This window comes from Gallus gallus, chromosome 34, assembly GCF_016699485.2.
Source record: "Gallus gallus isolate bGalGal1 chromosome 34, bGalGal1.mat.broiler.GRCg7b, whole genome shotgun sequence".
Taxonomy (NCBI): domain Eukaryota; kingdom Metazoa; phylum Chordata; class Aves; order Galliformes; family Phasianidae; genus Gallus; species Gallus gallus.
This window is the reverse complement of record NC_052565.1, coordinates 2,074,989-2,089,656: the sequence shown is the minus strand read 5'-3', so window position 1 is coordinate 2,089,656 and position 14,668 is coordinate 2,074,989. Positions and strand designations below refer to the sequence as shown.

Sequence of the window (14,668 nt, the reverse complement as noted above, 5' to 3'; positions counted from 1 at the left end):
CTCAGCCATCCTGTGGTTCCATGATCTTGAAGGACTCTTCCTACTCAACCATCCTATCATTCTATGATTCTGTGATCTAGAAGCGTCTGGCTTTGAGCCACTGCCTTTCAGATAAAAAGAGGAACAGGGAAATGCAGCTCCTGCAGTGAAGGCAGCAGCTTTTGGAAGCTGTGCTGTTAACGTGGTGCTGGCTCTGCTCTGCGGCAGCTGGCAGTCACCTTGGGCAAGCAGCCTCCAGATGTTCCACTTGTTCCTGCTGGTCCTGAGATGCCCCCCTCAATACTAAGTCTGCCCAACTTTGCTGCAGGAAGGAGAGGTGTAGCTGGGAGATGCAGTGTAGCAGAGGTGAGCCCCATTGCAGCAGCTCCCAGAGGTGCCAGGGTTTCGGTTTATCAACATAAGACCAAGTGAGTGTGAATTAACGTTAACAGGAAGGTTGTATGAAGCTCAAGGGAACCACTTCCATTCTTCAGAAATGGGCAGTGGCAGAATATGAAAGACATAAATTAAGCAGCCTCGACGTAGGTGTGGGGCCCTGAATTGCAGCAGGAGGGTGATGGGCTGTACCAAGGTACCAACCTCTGGAACATTGAATCCTTTGAACCAGCAGCCTTCTGGAAAAGCTGCTTTCCTGTCATTGAGATAGTGTGCTGCTGAGCTGTGTCATTGCATTGAGCTTTATTGCCCCAGTGACATGGAAAGTACAACTCAGTAATGCTTCATGTGCATTAACCACTTTGTCTTGACGTGGCTGGTGTCTGTGTGTTCATACATCACACTGTAGATGCTCTCTTATTGCCCCCAAACCACAGGTGCTGTACAGGTTTCCTTTGGAGCAGTCTCTCAGTATTCATAGCAACAGCTGAGGAGCTGCAGGTGTTTATTGCAGGAGCTCCTCTAGGAGCCAGATCCTGGGAGGAGAGGGAGCAGTGATCTCAGCATGGGGATATCACCACCAGCATGGCAGCTCTATGGCTGCAAGCACCAGCGCTGGCATTGCATTTGGGCATTGGTATAATGAATTACAGCCTGACAGCGCCATTCTCTGATAGTCCCATGAGTGCTGTGTTGTGCCCTTGCATGATTGCCCCCAGTTATCAGACCACCAAAACACAGCCTGTCGTTAGGATGCCAGCTCACTTATAAATGACTCACTGCTGAAGCACTTTGGAGCAGTAATCGCAAACTGGGACTGTGCTGTGCAAACACAAAACCTGAGGACACTCCCAGCTCCAGAAAGCTTTCAAAGCAAGCAAACACTGCAGTCTGAACACACAGCAAGAGATAGCCCACGGATACCGACTGAGCATGAGGAAACAGCAGACCAACATTGATTGGCATAATTATGTGTTCTTAAAGCGGTTTTGCTCATCTGCAAAGATTTCTTCCTCTTCCACCAGGATGTGGCCATATCTGACGGGGTTTTTCAGTGCTTTCAGGGCTGGGGTTGAAAACTTGGTATGCTTTCATGTAGGATTTATGGAGGGATTTGTTACTGGGTGAGCGTCGGTTGGGTTGGTTGGGATGGGTGGGGATGGCTTGTTGTGGCACCAAGCAGAATGGTCACAGTGTCCAAGCAGTCAGATCCCCAAAGGGTGCTTAACCACTCCATTTATAACCACTTCTGTATCACCAAACCCCAATCCCATGGGGGTCATTTGCATGGGTCGGTAATGGTACAGAACAGAGCGTGGAAACTTGGGAAGGCCAACTCAACAGACTCATCTTCCCCTAACATCACTCGTGTCGCACGATGGTAATTAATTACAATTAGAAAAATGGCTTTTTGTGGGTCTGGCCTTCAATAGTGCAAAGCAGGGTGAAGTTCAGTTCTCTGACTACTCCACAGTTGTTTCCTCCGAGGTTGCTGGGAACAGGTTTGCCTTTATGACAGTTTATCTGGCAGCGGAGTTGTATTTTACCTGGCTGGATTGATTTCTGGTTTGCATGCTGCCTTGTGCAAAAATCCCATCTGTTGATGCAGGGCAGTTGAGGCTGGAAAGCAACCTGATAAAAACCACAGCTAGAGCTTGCCTGGCTGCAGGTTATTCCTGCCAAAGCAGGGCTCTTAAGGGGCACTTTCAGCTCCACTTCCCTTCCTCTTATGGCAACCCAGAGGAGTTGCAGGAAAGCGGCCTCTCTGTGTGCTGGGAAGGACCTGAAGCCAAGTAACACAGCTGGAGACCTCTGCCTTGTAGGTGGCTGCATACAGATGCAACGAACCCTATCCTGCCTCCATCAGCCATCAGGTCAAGCAGAGCTGGCTGTGTGGAACGTGGAAGTTTGCTTTGCACTCAGTGGATCCTACATTTTGCTGCTGAAAGCTGAAGCAGCTCTCATGGCACAGGGAGGGATCTCGCCTCATCTGTCTCTGTCAGGCTCCGTTTCTCTTTGTGAAAAGAGAATTTGCTTTTGGTAGCTGGGATATGCAGCCAGCTTGCATTCTCCCCGTGAAGAAGGAAGCACATACCTGGAGAAGGCTGTGGCCAGAAGTGGAGCCAGCGCTATCTCAGCGTCCCGATGGGAGGAAGATGTGAGGGGTGACGCATTCTGGCCCGACTGGAGGATTTATGACCTGGTGGTAAAGATGTGCATCCCTTCAAGGCAATTAAAAAATGCAGAAAGCCTGTAAAACTGTTGCTTGTGTCGCTGCCACTTCTGCGTGGGAGCCCTGGAGTTTAAGCAGGAATCTGTCCTGTTTCCTCCAGCCAGGCTGGACCAGGCTCTGAGCAGCCTGATGGAGCTGTAGGTTCCCTGTTCATTGCAGGGGAGTCGGAATAGATTGGCCTTTAAGGACCCCTTCCAAACGATTCCACGATTCCTTTTCAGTCTGCACTGACATGTTGGGTATTTCCACCTGCACGGTGCAACCCACCCGAAACACCTTTGTTTCAGAGCTAACAGGGGAGGGATGGCAGAAATGCTGTGTCCATGGGCAGCTGTGGCATCTCTTGTTCTTCTGCACAGAGCAGGCTGGCTGGGCAGTGTATGGTGTGAGCTGGCTTTGATTCGTATCAAACTTGGCTGTGCCTGAAACTGAGTTGAGTTGGCATTGTGCCCTTATCTCCTCTCTGCTGCTGCTCGGGGTGGGGGGTGGGGGGGCTGCCTGCAATGCAACGAGTGGGAAATCAATGCATCTTCCCCCTCTTCTCATTTCAGCATCCCCTCGTGCAAGCAGGGAGGAACAGGGAAGCCTTGAGGAAATGGGGACCGGCCCTTTCCTGCTGTACCTCTGCTCTGCTTGGAGGAGCCCAGTGCTTCACATCCCTCAGCTGTGCTGGTGGCAGGGATACGGGGAGCTGAGGAACAAAGCCAGCTCTGAGCACAGCACCGGGCGCCAGGTGTGTCCTGTCCCCCTTCCCCAGCCCTTCCCTTCGGGTTCAGCAGGTTGACGGAGGGTGGGAGGGCTGCCAGGCACACCCAGCTCTGCAGGCAGTAAAATGATCCCTCTTTTGCCCTCGAGCCAAGCCCAGGTCTCCTAACGGATAAAAGGGGAAGCGGAGCAGGACAGCTCACTCTCTCCCTGCCCTGGTCTCCCAGCTCAGCTACCCTCAGGTTTAAGGACAGGGGATACCTCAGGACCCGCTGCAGCCATGTCCCGCTCTGTCAGCTTCAGCTCTCGCTCCGTGGCCGTCCCAGGGGTCAGCCAGGTGCGGGTCAGCTCCGTCTCCTCTGTCCGTGGAGGTGGTAGCCTTAGCAAGGCGGGGGGCTTTGGCAGCTCCAGCCTCTACAACCTGGGCTCTGCCAACAAGCGGATCTCCCTCGGAGGCAGCAGCTCCTACAGCGTTCGCTCTGGATACGGCTACGGCGGCATGGGGTTCGGAGGGGCCATCGCCCCCAGTGCGGGCATCCAGGAGGTCACCGTCAACCAGAGCCTCCTGACCCCCCTCAACCTGGAGATCGACCCCAACATCCAGCGGGTGCGCAAGGAGGAGAAGGAGCAGATCAAGACCCTCAACAACCGCTTTGCTTCCTTCATCGACAAGGTGAGGCTGACTGCGCTGGGCTTGAATGCAGCCCTGACCCAAAGCTCACTTCATGGGGTGGGGGTTCGTGATTGGGGTTGGGGTTTCACCAACCCTGATGTGATTTTCCTGCAGTTTAATAACCGTTATTAAAATCCCTGCTGTCAGTAGAGGTTTTTGCTCTACTCAGGCCAGCGTTGCACCCCCTTTACTTAGCTGGCATTGCAGCCCCACACGCACCACCAAATGAGAGAATGGGGCTCTTTGGAGAGGAGCTGAGCCGGTAGAACAGACTTTTGATGTAGGTCAGGGCTTGCTGTGTTTGTTTGCACTGCCCTGTACCTCTGCAGCTCTGTTATCTCCCACCAATGGACTGGGGACCCTGCATTGTAAACCAGCTCCGGCATCCCCAAAATGTTAGGAATTCAGCTGTGGAGTTGGGTTTAATTGGCTGACACTGTGATCTCTGAATGGTTTCTCTTATGCGTCAGGCAAGCAGAATCTCCTTATCTTTAGTTCAAACGCAGCCTCAATGCTGGAAGGCAAACCCAGAGCAGCCCTGCTCCATCTGGTCTTTATCACCCTTTAGAATTTGGGTGCTTTCCCTCCATGCAGTGAATCCTTTGGACACCATCCACAGCCCATGCATCCCCCAGCATCCAAGCTCTGCGGTGTCAGCTCCCCCCCGCTTTCCCCATCCTTTCACAAATGACCCCTTGGTTTCTCGGCAGGTCCGGTTCCTGGAGCAACAAAACAAAATGCTGGAGACCAAATGGAGTCTGCTCCAGGACCAGAAGACCACCCGGAGTAACATCGTCCCCATGTTTGAGGCGTACATCACCAACCTGAGGCGGCAGCTGGACGGGTTGTTAAATGACAAAGGGCGTCTGGAGGGTGAACTGAGGAACATGCAGGATCTTGTTGAGGATTTCAAGGCCAAGTAATGTATAATCCTACCATATAACGGTATAGCTGAGCTCTCAGATTGGTAGAGGTGTCCCCAGCTTTTCTGTTAGGGAGGGTGATTTGTTTTTTGCTAGGTGTCCGTCCAAGGAGCTGCCTGGTTATGTGGTGCTCCTGCACCTTGCTCCATCCCTATGGCTTTGCTTTGCAGCCTCCTCAGGGGTCGATTCCTACTTTGGGTTGGACTGTCTCGGTCTGTAGGAGCTCCACAGGGGCTCTGCAGGTTGCAGGCAGTGGATGAACTGCTTCTTGTTCCATGGGGAGGCAATGGAGCAGCAAGTGACTTGCATTATGTTTTAGCAGTTTTTCTATCCGAATCACATTGCCTGTGAGGAGTGCCATCAAGAAAGTAGCCTTTGTGTCCAGTGCAACCCTACAGGGAAATGCCTGAAAGGAAAGAAAAGAGGGAGCTGGCAAACTGGATCAAGCAGGAACTGAAAGCAAACAGATCTGACACCCAGGGTGTGTTTAGGGAAAGTCAGTTGCCAGCACTTCCCAAGGTGGAGCACGGGAATGATGTTCTCCCAGCCCTGCTCAGTTACTCTGTGCTCATCCACAGTTGCACCGTGTTTCTCTGCACGGCAGCAGCACGGAGCTGGTTTGCACCCAGAGAAGCTGGAGCCCCAATTTTTAGCTGCACATCACATGAATGTTGGATTTGGTAACTGGAATTCAGAACCTGTTTCTCCCCGTTTGTATGGAGGAAATCTCATCTCCTGAGTCAAATACCTAAAACATGAGTAGCCCCTTCTGTGCCTGGTGCCTCATTTTCATGCATCCAATTTACACAGCCGTTCTCCACCAGTATCTCAGGTAGGGGAGGAGATTGATACGCAAGAGGCTCCAGGGGATGCAGTTCGGTCCCTTATTTGGTCACTGCCTTGACTCAGGGTGTGGTTCAAAGTAAGCTGGGGTAGGAATGCTCTGCGTAGTGCTGCCCACGTGGCTCTGTGTGGGCTGTGCTGGGCTTTCCATGGGAGTTATGGAGAGCACTGAATGGTTTGCTGGTGCTGCACTGAGCAGCTCGGCAGAGCTTCCCCCTGCAAATAGAGCTCAACCAACCATTCTATAAAAAGTGCAGCTGGTGCTGGGTTTGATTGTATTTGATTTGTACACCTCTCTGATTACCTCTGCTAGAGGCCAGGCTCTAATCCCCTTCCATTATGCGTATGCAGCACAGGCGCAGCATCCATGTTGTGCAGTGCTTTGCAATAGCAACGGATGCAGTTCATTGACCTCCAAAAGGACAACACCTGCTTATACCAGCATGGATGGGCATGCTTCCAGTGCAGAGCAATAGGGGTATTACATAAAGGCTTAAAACTGAACTAGCTCACACTTTAGAAGGCAGATTGCAGCGCTAGCCATGCAAAGACTGTGTCAATACAACAGAGCCCTAACTTTGCCAGCAGCCATTCCAAAGCAGCTGGTGAAAGTGGCTCCTGCTCTATTCTTTAGCTGGCTTACAGGATCCACCCAGCAGGTTCTTTCTGTTTGGGGTCAGCAGGTTGGCTGTACACAGCTCTGAAAAGCAGACTCTGAGAGCCAGGCTTGCAGGTGGTAGAAAATCTGTGAGGCCAATCCATGAAGCCAATGCAGCGTGATTCACGTCTGCTGAGAACTGAAGTCGCTGCACCTCAAGTCAGGCAATTAAAGAAGGGATGTGGCCAACATTAGAAGTCTGTGGGGCTTTAGAGCAGAGCCACTCTGTGCAGAGCAATTGCACTCAACTCTTAGGTGTGATTGGCACCTGCACAGTGTGCTCAGGTGCCTGGAGTAAGGAAGTGCAGAGTGAGCAGAGCTTTAACAGCCCCATGGTCGGTGCAGATGAATGTGCCGAATGTTTGCATCTCTTCTGCATTTTTATTTGTGTGTTCTCTCAGTGGCTGAGGGAAGGAGCTGAGAGCCTCAGGACGCAGAGCACAGCCCTGCAGGGCAGCACTGGGCAGTGCATGAGTGGGATTAAGGAGCAGAAAACTCCCTAAACGCAATGGGGAAAAAAAGTGGGTGAGAAGTGCTCCCCAGCTCAGTGGTGATGCAGTGTGGACCAGAGCAGCTTTCAGGCATCAGTTTGGCCAAACAATAGCTTTAAAACGTGGCACCTTCAATGCAAAAAACACAGATTCCTCACTGGTGCAGCAAATATCTGCCTGTGGCTGGCTTGCTTGGGTAATCACAGGCTGGCAAGGTGCTTCAGAAAGGGAGAAATGGGGAGAGAGAGGGCAGAATTGGGTAACTTTTCACTGAGACATTGCCTCCTTTTACCCGGGCTCTAACTGCTCCCTTCTCTCCTGGCAGATATGAAGATGAGATCAACAAGCGCACGACAGCAGAGAATGAGTTCGTGGTGCTCAAGAAGGTGCGAGCCTTATATTAGCTGGGTCTGATCAAACCTGGGTGCAGCCCTTCTCCCCCTTCTGCTCCTCCAATCCCTTTGCTGCTGTTCTGCCTGCATACCCAACTGCAGCTCTCATTTCTGCTTCTGTGTGAGCACCGGGGTCGCTGTAGGAACAAGGAAGGAGGAGCAGCCCCTGTGCATCTCATACATTATGGCTGTGTGTTTCCTCAGGTTATCTTTTCCTACCTTGACTCTTAAAGCCTAACAAGTCAGGGAGACCATAAGGCCCAGTGTCCATGGTCTGTGCTGTCCTAACTGTCACTGGCCATGCAAACACAGGTGCGGGCACAGTCCTGGGATCACTGAGTTGAAACTGATGATCCTTATGGATCCCTTCCAACTTGGGGTACAGCCCTGCAGAACATACAGGGACCAGCAGTTCAGTGCAGCAGTGGATAACTTTTAGGGCATGTTATTGGGGTCGGGGGATGGAGAGCGGGTGATGTGGGGAGCTTGCTGGATGCATGGCTGCTTTTGAAGCCAGCAAAGTCTGAGTGGACGTGGTCCCCAAAGCTCCATCGACCTCACTGGATTATCACTCTCTTTTAGGATGTGGATGCTGCCTACATGAATAAAGTGGAGCTGGAGGCCAAGGTGGATGCACTGACGGATGAGATTAATTTCCTGAGATCTCTCTACGAAGCGGTAAGGCCCTTCTGCTTCCTGTGGGTGCTGCAGTGCAGTACCACTATTGGTGCCTGGAAGCATCAGTGTGCTGTTGCCAGAGATAAGAAAGGTAGTGGAGAGATCGAGTAAGCAAAACTGGGCTGCAAGTGAAGTGCAGGTTCTGTGAGCTCTCACAGGAGTTTCTCCCTGTCAGGGATGTGAGTTGGTTTTGTTGCAAACACAGCTAGGGCGTGCTTTAGTTATTCATGCAGTTAGTGTGAAAGCAAGAAAAGCAATGCATTATACTCAGTGCTGAAGCACTGGTGTGTGTGTTTCTGTGCTGTCTGAGAACGGAAAGCTCCTTGCCCCGCACTCATTTATCTTCAGCATCGTTTACAAGGTATGAGACTGATGCAAGCACACACATTGCGCCCTTGTGTAAGAAGGTGGAATTTGGCCCTTTGCTGAGGAGCTGATGCTCGAGCTTCTTAGGCCAGCACTTCATACTGATGTCTTATCTCAGGAGAGGAGTCAGCTAACCTTGCTCTTAATCTTGGAGTGATAAGAAGTGGCTCCCTTTCTGCTGCCGTGCTTTGCACGACTGATGTGACTCAGTTGGTTTCCTTTTAATTAATGATGGTTTCAACGAGCTTTTATCTGCCTCCCTTTTCTTCTCAGATTCTCTCTGTAATTGGCTTCTAAAAGAGAGGCCCTCATCAATGATTAATAGTATTGTTTTTAATGTGACTGGCAGGAGCTTCGTGAGCTGCAGGCCCAGATCTCTGACACCTCTGTGGTGCTGTCCATGGACAACAGCAGAAACCTGGACCTGGACAGCATCATTGCAGAGGTCAAAGCACAGTATGAGGATATTGCCAACAGGAGCCGGGCAGAGGCTGAGTCCTGGTACCAGAGCAAGGTGAGTTATGGGGGAGAGAAGGGCAGTAACAGCTTCTGTTATTCCATCTCTCCTCTATATGATGAGCGTGGAGAGGTTTCAGCCTGCAGTGAGCTGCTGGTCTGACTCCATCTTTCCTTGTGTTGCAGTTCGAAGCACTGCAGGTCACTGCTGGGAAACACGGGGACGATCTGCGCAACACCAAGAATGAGATCACAGAGATAAACCGTGTGATCCAGAGGCTGCAGGGTGAAATTGAAAACGCAAAGGCCCAGGTGAGGAGCTTCCCTTGTTCTCTTGCTGCAGAGCAGGGGGTTTAGCAGCAGCAGGTGGGCCCAGGGGACAAAGCTTATGGCAGCATCTGTTAGAAGCAGTTTGGACCCCAGAAGACATCAGTTCTGCAGGAAGAGAAAAAACCACAGATATAAGCAACACGATGCTGAAAAGGAGCTGAGCTGCAGAGCCCTGGGAGCGCAGAGGTGGGGAGGTGCAGAGCCCTTTCCAAAAGGCAGCGGTGAATGCAGCAGCCTGCTCAGCTGCACATGTTCTTTGTGCCCTTTTGCTGCTGGGATCTTTGTCCACTCCCTTTTTGCAGGAGGGAACACCGTGTTTGGGCACACAAAAGGATTTTTTAGCTGTATGGGAGTTCTGTTTGCTTTCTCCAGAGGTGGTTATCGCTTTATCAGTAGAGCTGGTGAGAGCCAGAACAGTGCATGGCTCAGACCATTCTGGGGCTGAAGGCTGGCTGTTAACAACCAGCAGTCCACAGGCTGGAGATAAGCCATTGTGATTCATCCATTTGTGTTTATTTGGTTTCAGGGCAGGGATGTTTCCACATACATTTACGAGCAAAGAGCTGACCCAGTACAGCTCCCTGAATAACGAATGAGAGTATAAAACATGTTCATTGTGAGCCCTTCCTGCCAAACACGGAGCTCTCTGGGTGTGCAAGGGGCACTGGTGGGTGTGCATTAGGCTACCAGCTTGATGTACCCCCATAGGGATGCTTTTTGGGGTATGTGCATTGTTTGTTAACTGCAGGTCTGCTCAAGCCCATGTTTGCCTCACATCAAAGCTTGCTGGAGACCAACTGACTGTGAAGGAGCTCTGGGGCATAGAGAGAGAAACCCAGAGCTTGCATTAACCCTAAGTGTGGTGGTGGTGTGTGCAGAGTGGGTGGGCTGAAAAACTGAGGGTCAGCTGAAAGTCCTCTGAAAGTGTAATTGGTGCAGAGAAATAGGGTCAGATGAATCACTTTTCAGAATATCATGTCCTGAAATGGGGTGAGCTTCCTTTGCAGGCTGATCTCCCTCCGGTGACCCCAAAAATGTGTAGGCATGAGTTTGTATGGCTTTGGAAGGAGCCATGCATCCTTTTTGAGCTCTGCAGAACCACAGATGGACTGGCCTGTAGATGCCAGAAGTCTATGGGTGGTGAGATGCCCTCTGACATTCTCTGCTTTGTCACTGCAGCGTGCCAAGATGGAAGCTGCCATTGCTGAAGCTGAGGAACGTGGTGAGCTGGCTGTCAAAGACGCCAGGGCAAAGCTGGAGGAGCTGGAGGCTGCTCTGCAAAAGGCAAAGCAGGACATGGCCCGGCAGCTGCGTGAGTACCAGGAGCTGATGAACGTCAAGCTGGCCCTGGACATTGAGATTGCAACCTACAGGAAGCTGCTGGAGGGCGAGGAGAGCAGGTGGGTGCTGCCTGGGGATTTCCATGATGAAGGATCCAACCCTTTGTATCGTGGTGACATCATGAGGGCCCAGTTCCAATTTCTGGAAGGAAACATGGAAGAGAAATCCTTACGTTTTAAACTGATCTTTGCTTCTTTGCTTTGGCCATAGAGCCAAACTGTCAAGCTCTGGGGAAGAGTTCGATGAAAACATACCAGGAAACAAGTGCTGTTTTCATGTGGAAGATGATTTCCAAGTGGTTAAATCCCCATAGAATTAAGCCACAGTTCCTTGTGCTCTTTCAGCACCTCCCCCCCCAGGTGATAACAGAGCTTGTAAATGTAGGGCCAGAACAAAGCACTGGATGGCACACTTATCTTGTCTGAATTATTTACAGCTGCAGTAATAACTCACTGCCATTGTCTTCATCCCCAGCACTGAGGCCCTGGGGGAGCACTGAGTAATGCAGAGCCTAACCCGTTCTCTTCCCTTTTGCCTTTGTGTTTTTCTGCTCCAACAGGTTGGCTGGCGATGGAGTTGGCAGCGTCAACATCTGTGAGTTGATTTCATTATTTATAATGGGTACTCTTATAGTTTCTATGGGAAATGCAGATGGGATCAGCTGGGTCTGCACGCAGGAGCCTCGTAGTGCTCTGCCTTAATTAACCCCTTCTTAAATGGGAGCCCCCCCCCAGGACAAAAGTTGATAGTGCTGTTGGCTCCTTGGCAGATTTCAGTTCTAACTCATCTGTACGAATGGGGGAGTGAATGAATGAATCTGTATGAGCATTAAACCGGGGGAATATTGACTCCCCTTGCCTTGCCCCCTTCCTCCCATTTTTATATGGAGAAAAGTGCATTAAAAAAGAAAAGTTGAAAGAAAGAAAAGTGCCTGGATTAGAAGCCAGCTCAAAGGTGATGTTAAAGGGTGTCTTTCCACCTTGGGAAGCACTGGTCACTTGCCTTACCTGGGTGTTGGACATAAGCAGGTGTCTTGGAGACACTGCTCTTAACCAGCAACTCTACCTTTCGTCCATTCACCCGCTTATCATTGCTGCTGCTGGCTGTGGGCATGCCTGGTGCACCAGGAGATGAGCTGAATGCATTTCTGATACTGTGTTTATGGTATTGTGTTGATGGTACTGGGTTCCCTGTGCTGCAGGAGAGCCACACTGAGTGATGGATGGGGAGGTGTGCAGCTCCCCCTGCGCACGTATCTGGTGGAGCACATTGCTACATGCTCTGTGCCAAACTGGAGCAAGATTTATGTGACCTGGGCGTTGTGTTTAGCAAGAGGTCCTAGGAAGCTCTCATCTGCTTGCTGAGATTTAAAAATGCCCTTCTTGGGAAGGGAGCCAGGCTGGGTTTGCTGTTCCCAAATGCTTATGGTTGCTTTGCTTCTCTCTGCGCCGCAGCCATGGTCTCCTCCAGTGGCGGTGGATCCAGTGGATTCCTGGGAGGAGGGGTCCGTGGAGGCCTTGCCCTGGGAGCAGGGATGGGCAGCGGAGCGCTCGGCTTCTCCTCGGGGGGCTCCACCAAATCCTACACCGTCACCACAACCTCATCCACCAGAAGCTTCAGGAAGTAAAGGCAGGAACGGAACCCAGCGGTACCCACGACACGGGAGGAGGGAAAAACACAGAAAGAGAAGTTTGGTTGCCTTTCGTAGGACAAATTGGCTGCAAAATTTCTGCAGTGATGAATGAATTGGAATAAGATATACCTGACCCTGCTGCATCACACCTAAGGCTTGATCCTGCACTGTTGAACTCAGCGGGAGCCATCCCACTGAGGGCAGGTTCAAGCCTGTAGGGTGAAATTCCTCCAGGGAAGCAGGCAGGATAATGCTTTTGTTACTTGTATGCTTGGTACCCCTGCTCAGGGCTGGCTTTCACCCTTTGAAGGGCAAAGCAATCATTGTGGCAAGCTTTTCCACATTTCTGCTGTGGTTTTACAAAAGAGACCAGAAGATTATCTCCCTCTGAATATGATTTGGAAGACTTCATTCCCTTGGGCTGCTCAGAAAGTGGCAGCCCTGATTGAGATTTCAGTCTGGGGTTATTGTCTTAAAATATGCCAGGAAGAAAAATGGTGAAACCGCTTTGGGTTTCTCCTTCTGTTCTTTAGAAATTGGATCAGAAGTGGAACTGGACAATTCTGGTCTGATTGAAGCTAATTTCTTACCGAAGGCAATGCAGACAGATCTCCTTTACAGGTTCTGTATAACAAAATAACTCACAAATTCACCCATTCTGTCTTCTAAACAGAAGCCCAAAGCCTAAAGGGTATGGAAACTGCTTAAAATCACAAGCAGCACACAGAAATGGGAGATAACACTCCCCATCATTGGGTGCCTCTGTTTACTACCCTATATTCCAGAACATTACTAGTGATATCCGGGGTCTCTCCTACCACTGGGGAAAAAGCGTGTTTTGTTGATGCTTCATTACAATAACTCCTTGTTCCTGCCAAAATGAGGCTTCAACCTAAACACGCCGGGGAAATATTTTGTTACTGTGGTAGGTAGGAAGAATTTTTCAATAAACAAGTCAAAGAAACTGCATGGAATTGTTGCATTGCATGCTCTGCCGTGTCCTAGCAGCGTTATCTCTGGTTGATGTTTTATACCTTTGTGGTCTGGGAGTTTGCCATCAGACCGTTAATAAAGTTGCCCTGCTGTGTGCTTCTTCAGTCCCAGCTGAGTTCCTCGTGTGTTGCTGCTCAGGAGCCCGGAGAACCATCCCAGTCCTCACCTCCCTCCAGGCTGTGTCCCTTGGAGCAGTGCCACGCTGTGGTCAGGATGAGGATTTGGGCTTTGCTGCCTGCAGTCTCACCCCTGGGTGAATTAATTCCCCTGCTTTGCATTGGGTTTTGGGCGTTGGGGTGATGGGGACTGGCTTTGTTCCCTCAGCTTGGCTCAGCCCAGCCCTCAGCATAACTGGAACCAGTTGGGACCGACCCCTTTCTGAGCACCATATGCTGAGCAGAGAGGAGCCAAACTTTGCTTGCAGGCAGCCGAAGCTCAGCAAAATGAATCTGCACGAGGACGGCTCCTTGCTGCTCCTTTTGGGGCAGCGCAGGTGAGCAGTGTGTGCAGATGTGGGGTGAACCCCCAGTGCTGAAGCTGTCATTCCGTGGGATGGAAATGGGACCAGGCGGAGATTCCACAGTCAATGAGAAAAGCTGTTTCCTGCAGCACCACGGTGGCTGTGAGACCATTAAAGCCTGGGAGATGCTGTGCCTGTGGCAAACCCAACCCCGTCATCCCAGCACCCTGCATGAGCGCAGTGCTCAGCCTGGATGTGTGGTTTTACAGCACACGTGGCACTAATGCAGGGAGGGGAGCACCCCGTGTGCCCAGCAGAGCCATGCTATCAGCCTGGCACACCCAGCTCACAGCTTTCATGTCACAGCCCAGGGAGTGAAGCCCAAAAAGAAATCCCCTGGAGTGAATGGAAACAAAGAGCTCAAAGAAAGGCCTTGCCCGGATGGATTTTTGGCAGGGGAGGCCGCTGCTTGCTGTCATTTACATGGCTCTGTGATGCCTAATTGGGAATGGAGACTGTTTCTCTGCTGTTGAATTGTGTGCAGTGATGACCTGGGAGTGGGGACGTGGAAGGTGTGGCTGCAGCTCTCCCACACTGCAGAACAATGCTCACTGCTGGGGAGAAAGGGATCTGCACCCTTCAGGTGCTCTGCAAGGCTATGGGGATGGATGCACCTCATGTTTTTGGCTCATCCCTTGGGTCTGGTCTGGGGCTGGTTGGAATTTATCCTCTACTTATTAAATTAGCACAAAGCCAGGTGTGTCCCTGAGCCTCCTGTTGCATCCAGGAGCTGTAATTCAGAAGCAGCTTTGCAGTGGGTGAGGCTTTTGCATTTCCAGAAGGAGGCAGGTGTGACCCAGCGCCCACTGCAGCACAGAGAAGGAATTTTTTGGCCTCCTGTTTTGCAGCAGTGATTAAGATGGATAATGAGCATCTGAGATGTGCGTCAGTCCTGAGCCAAGGGGGTTCCTGGGGGCTGAGAACTGGGAACTGAGAACGTGCCTGGTGCAGGTACTGGAGCAGCCCCAGCAGCTGCTATGGGTCCTGGAGGAGCTGTGAACTGAGGCTCAGAGGACACGGAGCACTGCAGGCTGTTGGGTTCTGCAAACAGAGGAGTC

General features: G+C 51.2%; 1 protein-coding gene across 1 annotated transcript; it reads left to right on the top strand.

Moving 5' to 3' along the window:
* Window positions 1-3,514: 3,514 nt before the first annotated feature.
* On the top strand, window positions 3,515-13,200 carry KRT7 (keratin 7). Its single transcript, NM_204932.2, has 9 exons — window positions 3,515-3,986; window positions 4,697-4,905; window positions 7,227-7,287; window positions 7,876-7,971; window positions 8,687-8,851; window positions 8,980-9,105; window positions 10,303-10,523; window positions 11,024-11,058; window positions 11,919-13,200. The coding sequence occupies exons 1-9, from the start codon at window positions 3,594-3,596 to the stop codon at window positions 12,089-12,091; spliced, it is 1,479 nt and encodes a 492-aa protein (NP_990263.2). The 5' UTR covers window positions 3,515-3,593; the 3' UTR covers window positions 12,092-13,200.
* The last annotated feature ends 1,468 nt before the right edge of the window (window positions 13,201-14,668 follow it).

Coding starts and splice junctions, on each gene's coding strand:
- KRT7 (NM_204932.2), top strand. CDS start 3,594: ATGTCCCGCTCTGTCAGCTTCAGCTCTCGCTCCGTGGCCGTCCCAGGG. Junction 7,288..7,875: donor AGTTCGTGGTGCTCAAGAAG/GTGCGAGCCTTA, acceptor ACTCTCTTTTAG/GATGTGGATGCTGCCTACAT. Junction 8,852..8,979: donor AGTCCTGGTACCAGAGCAAG/GTGAGTTATGGG, acceptor CTTGTGTTGCAG/TTCGAAGCACTGCAGGTCAC.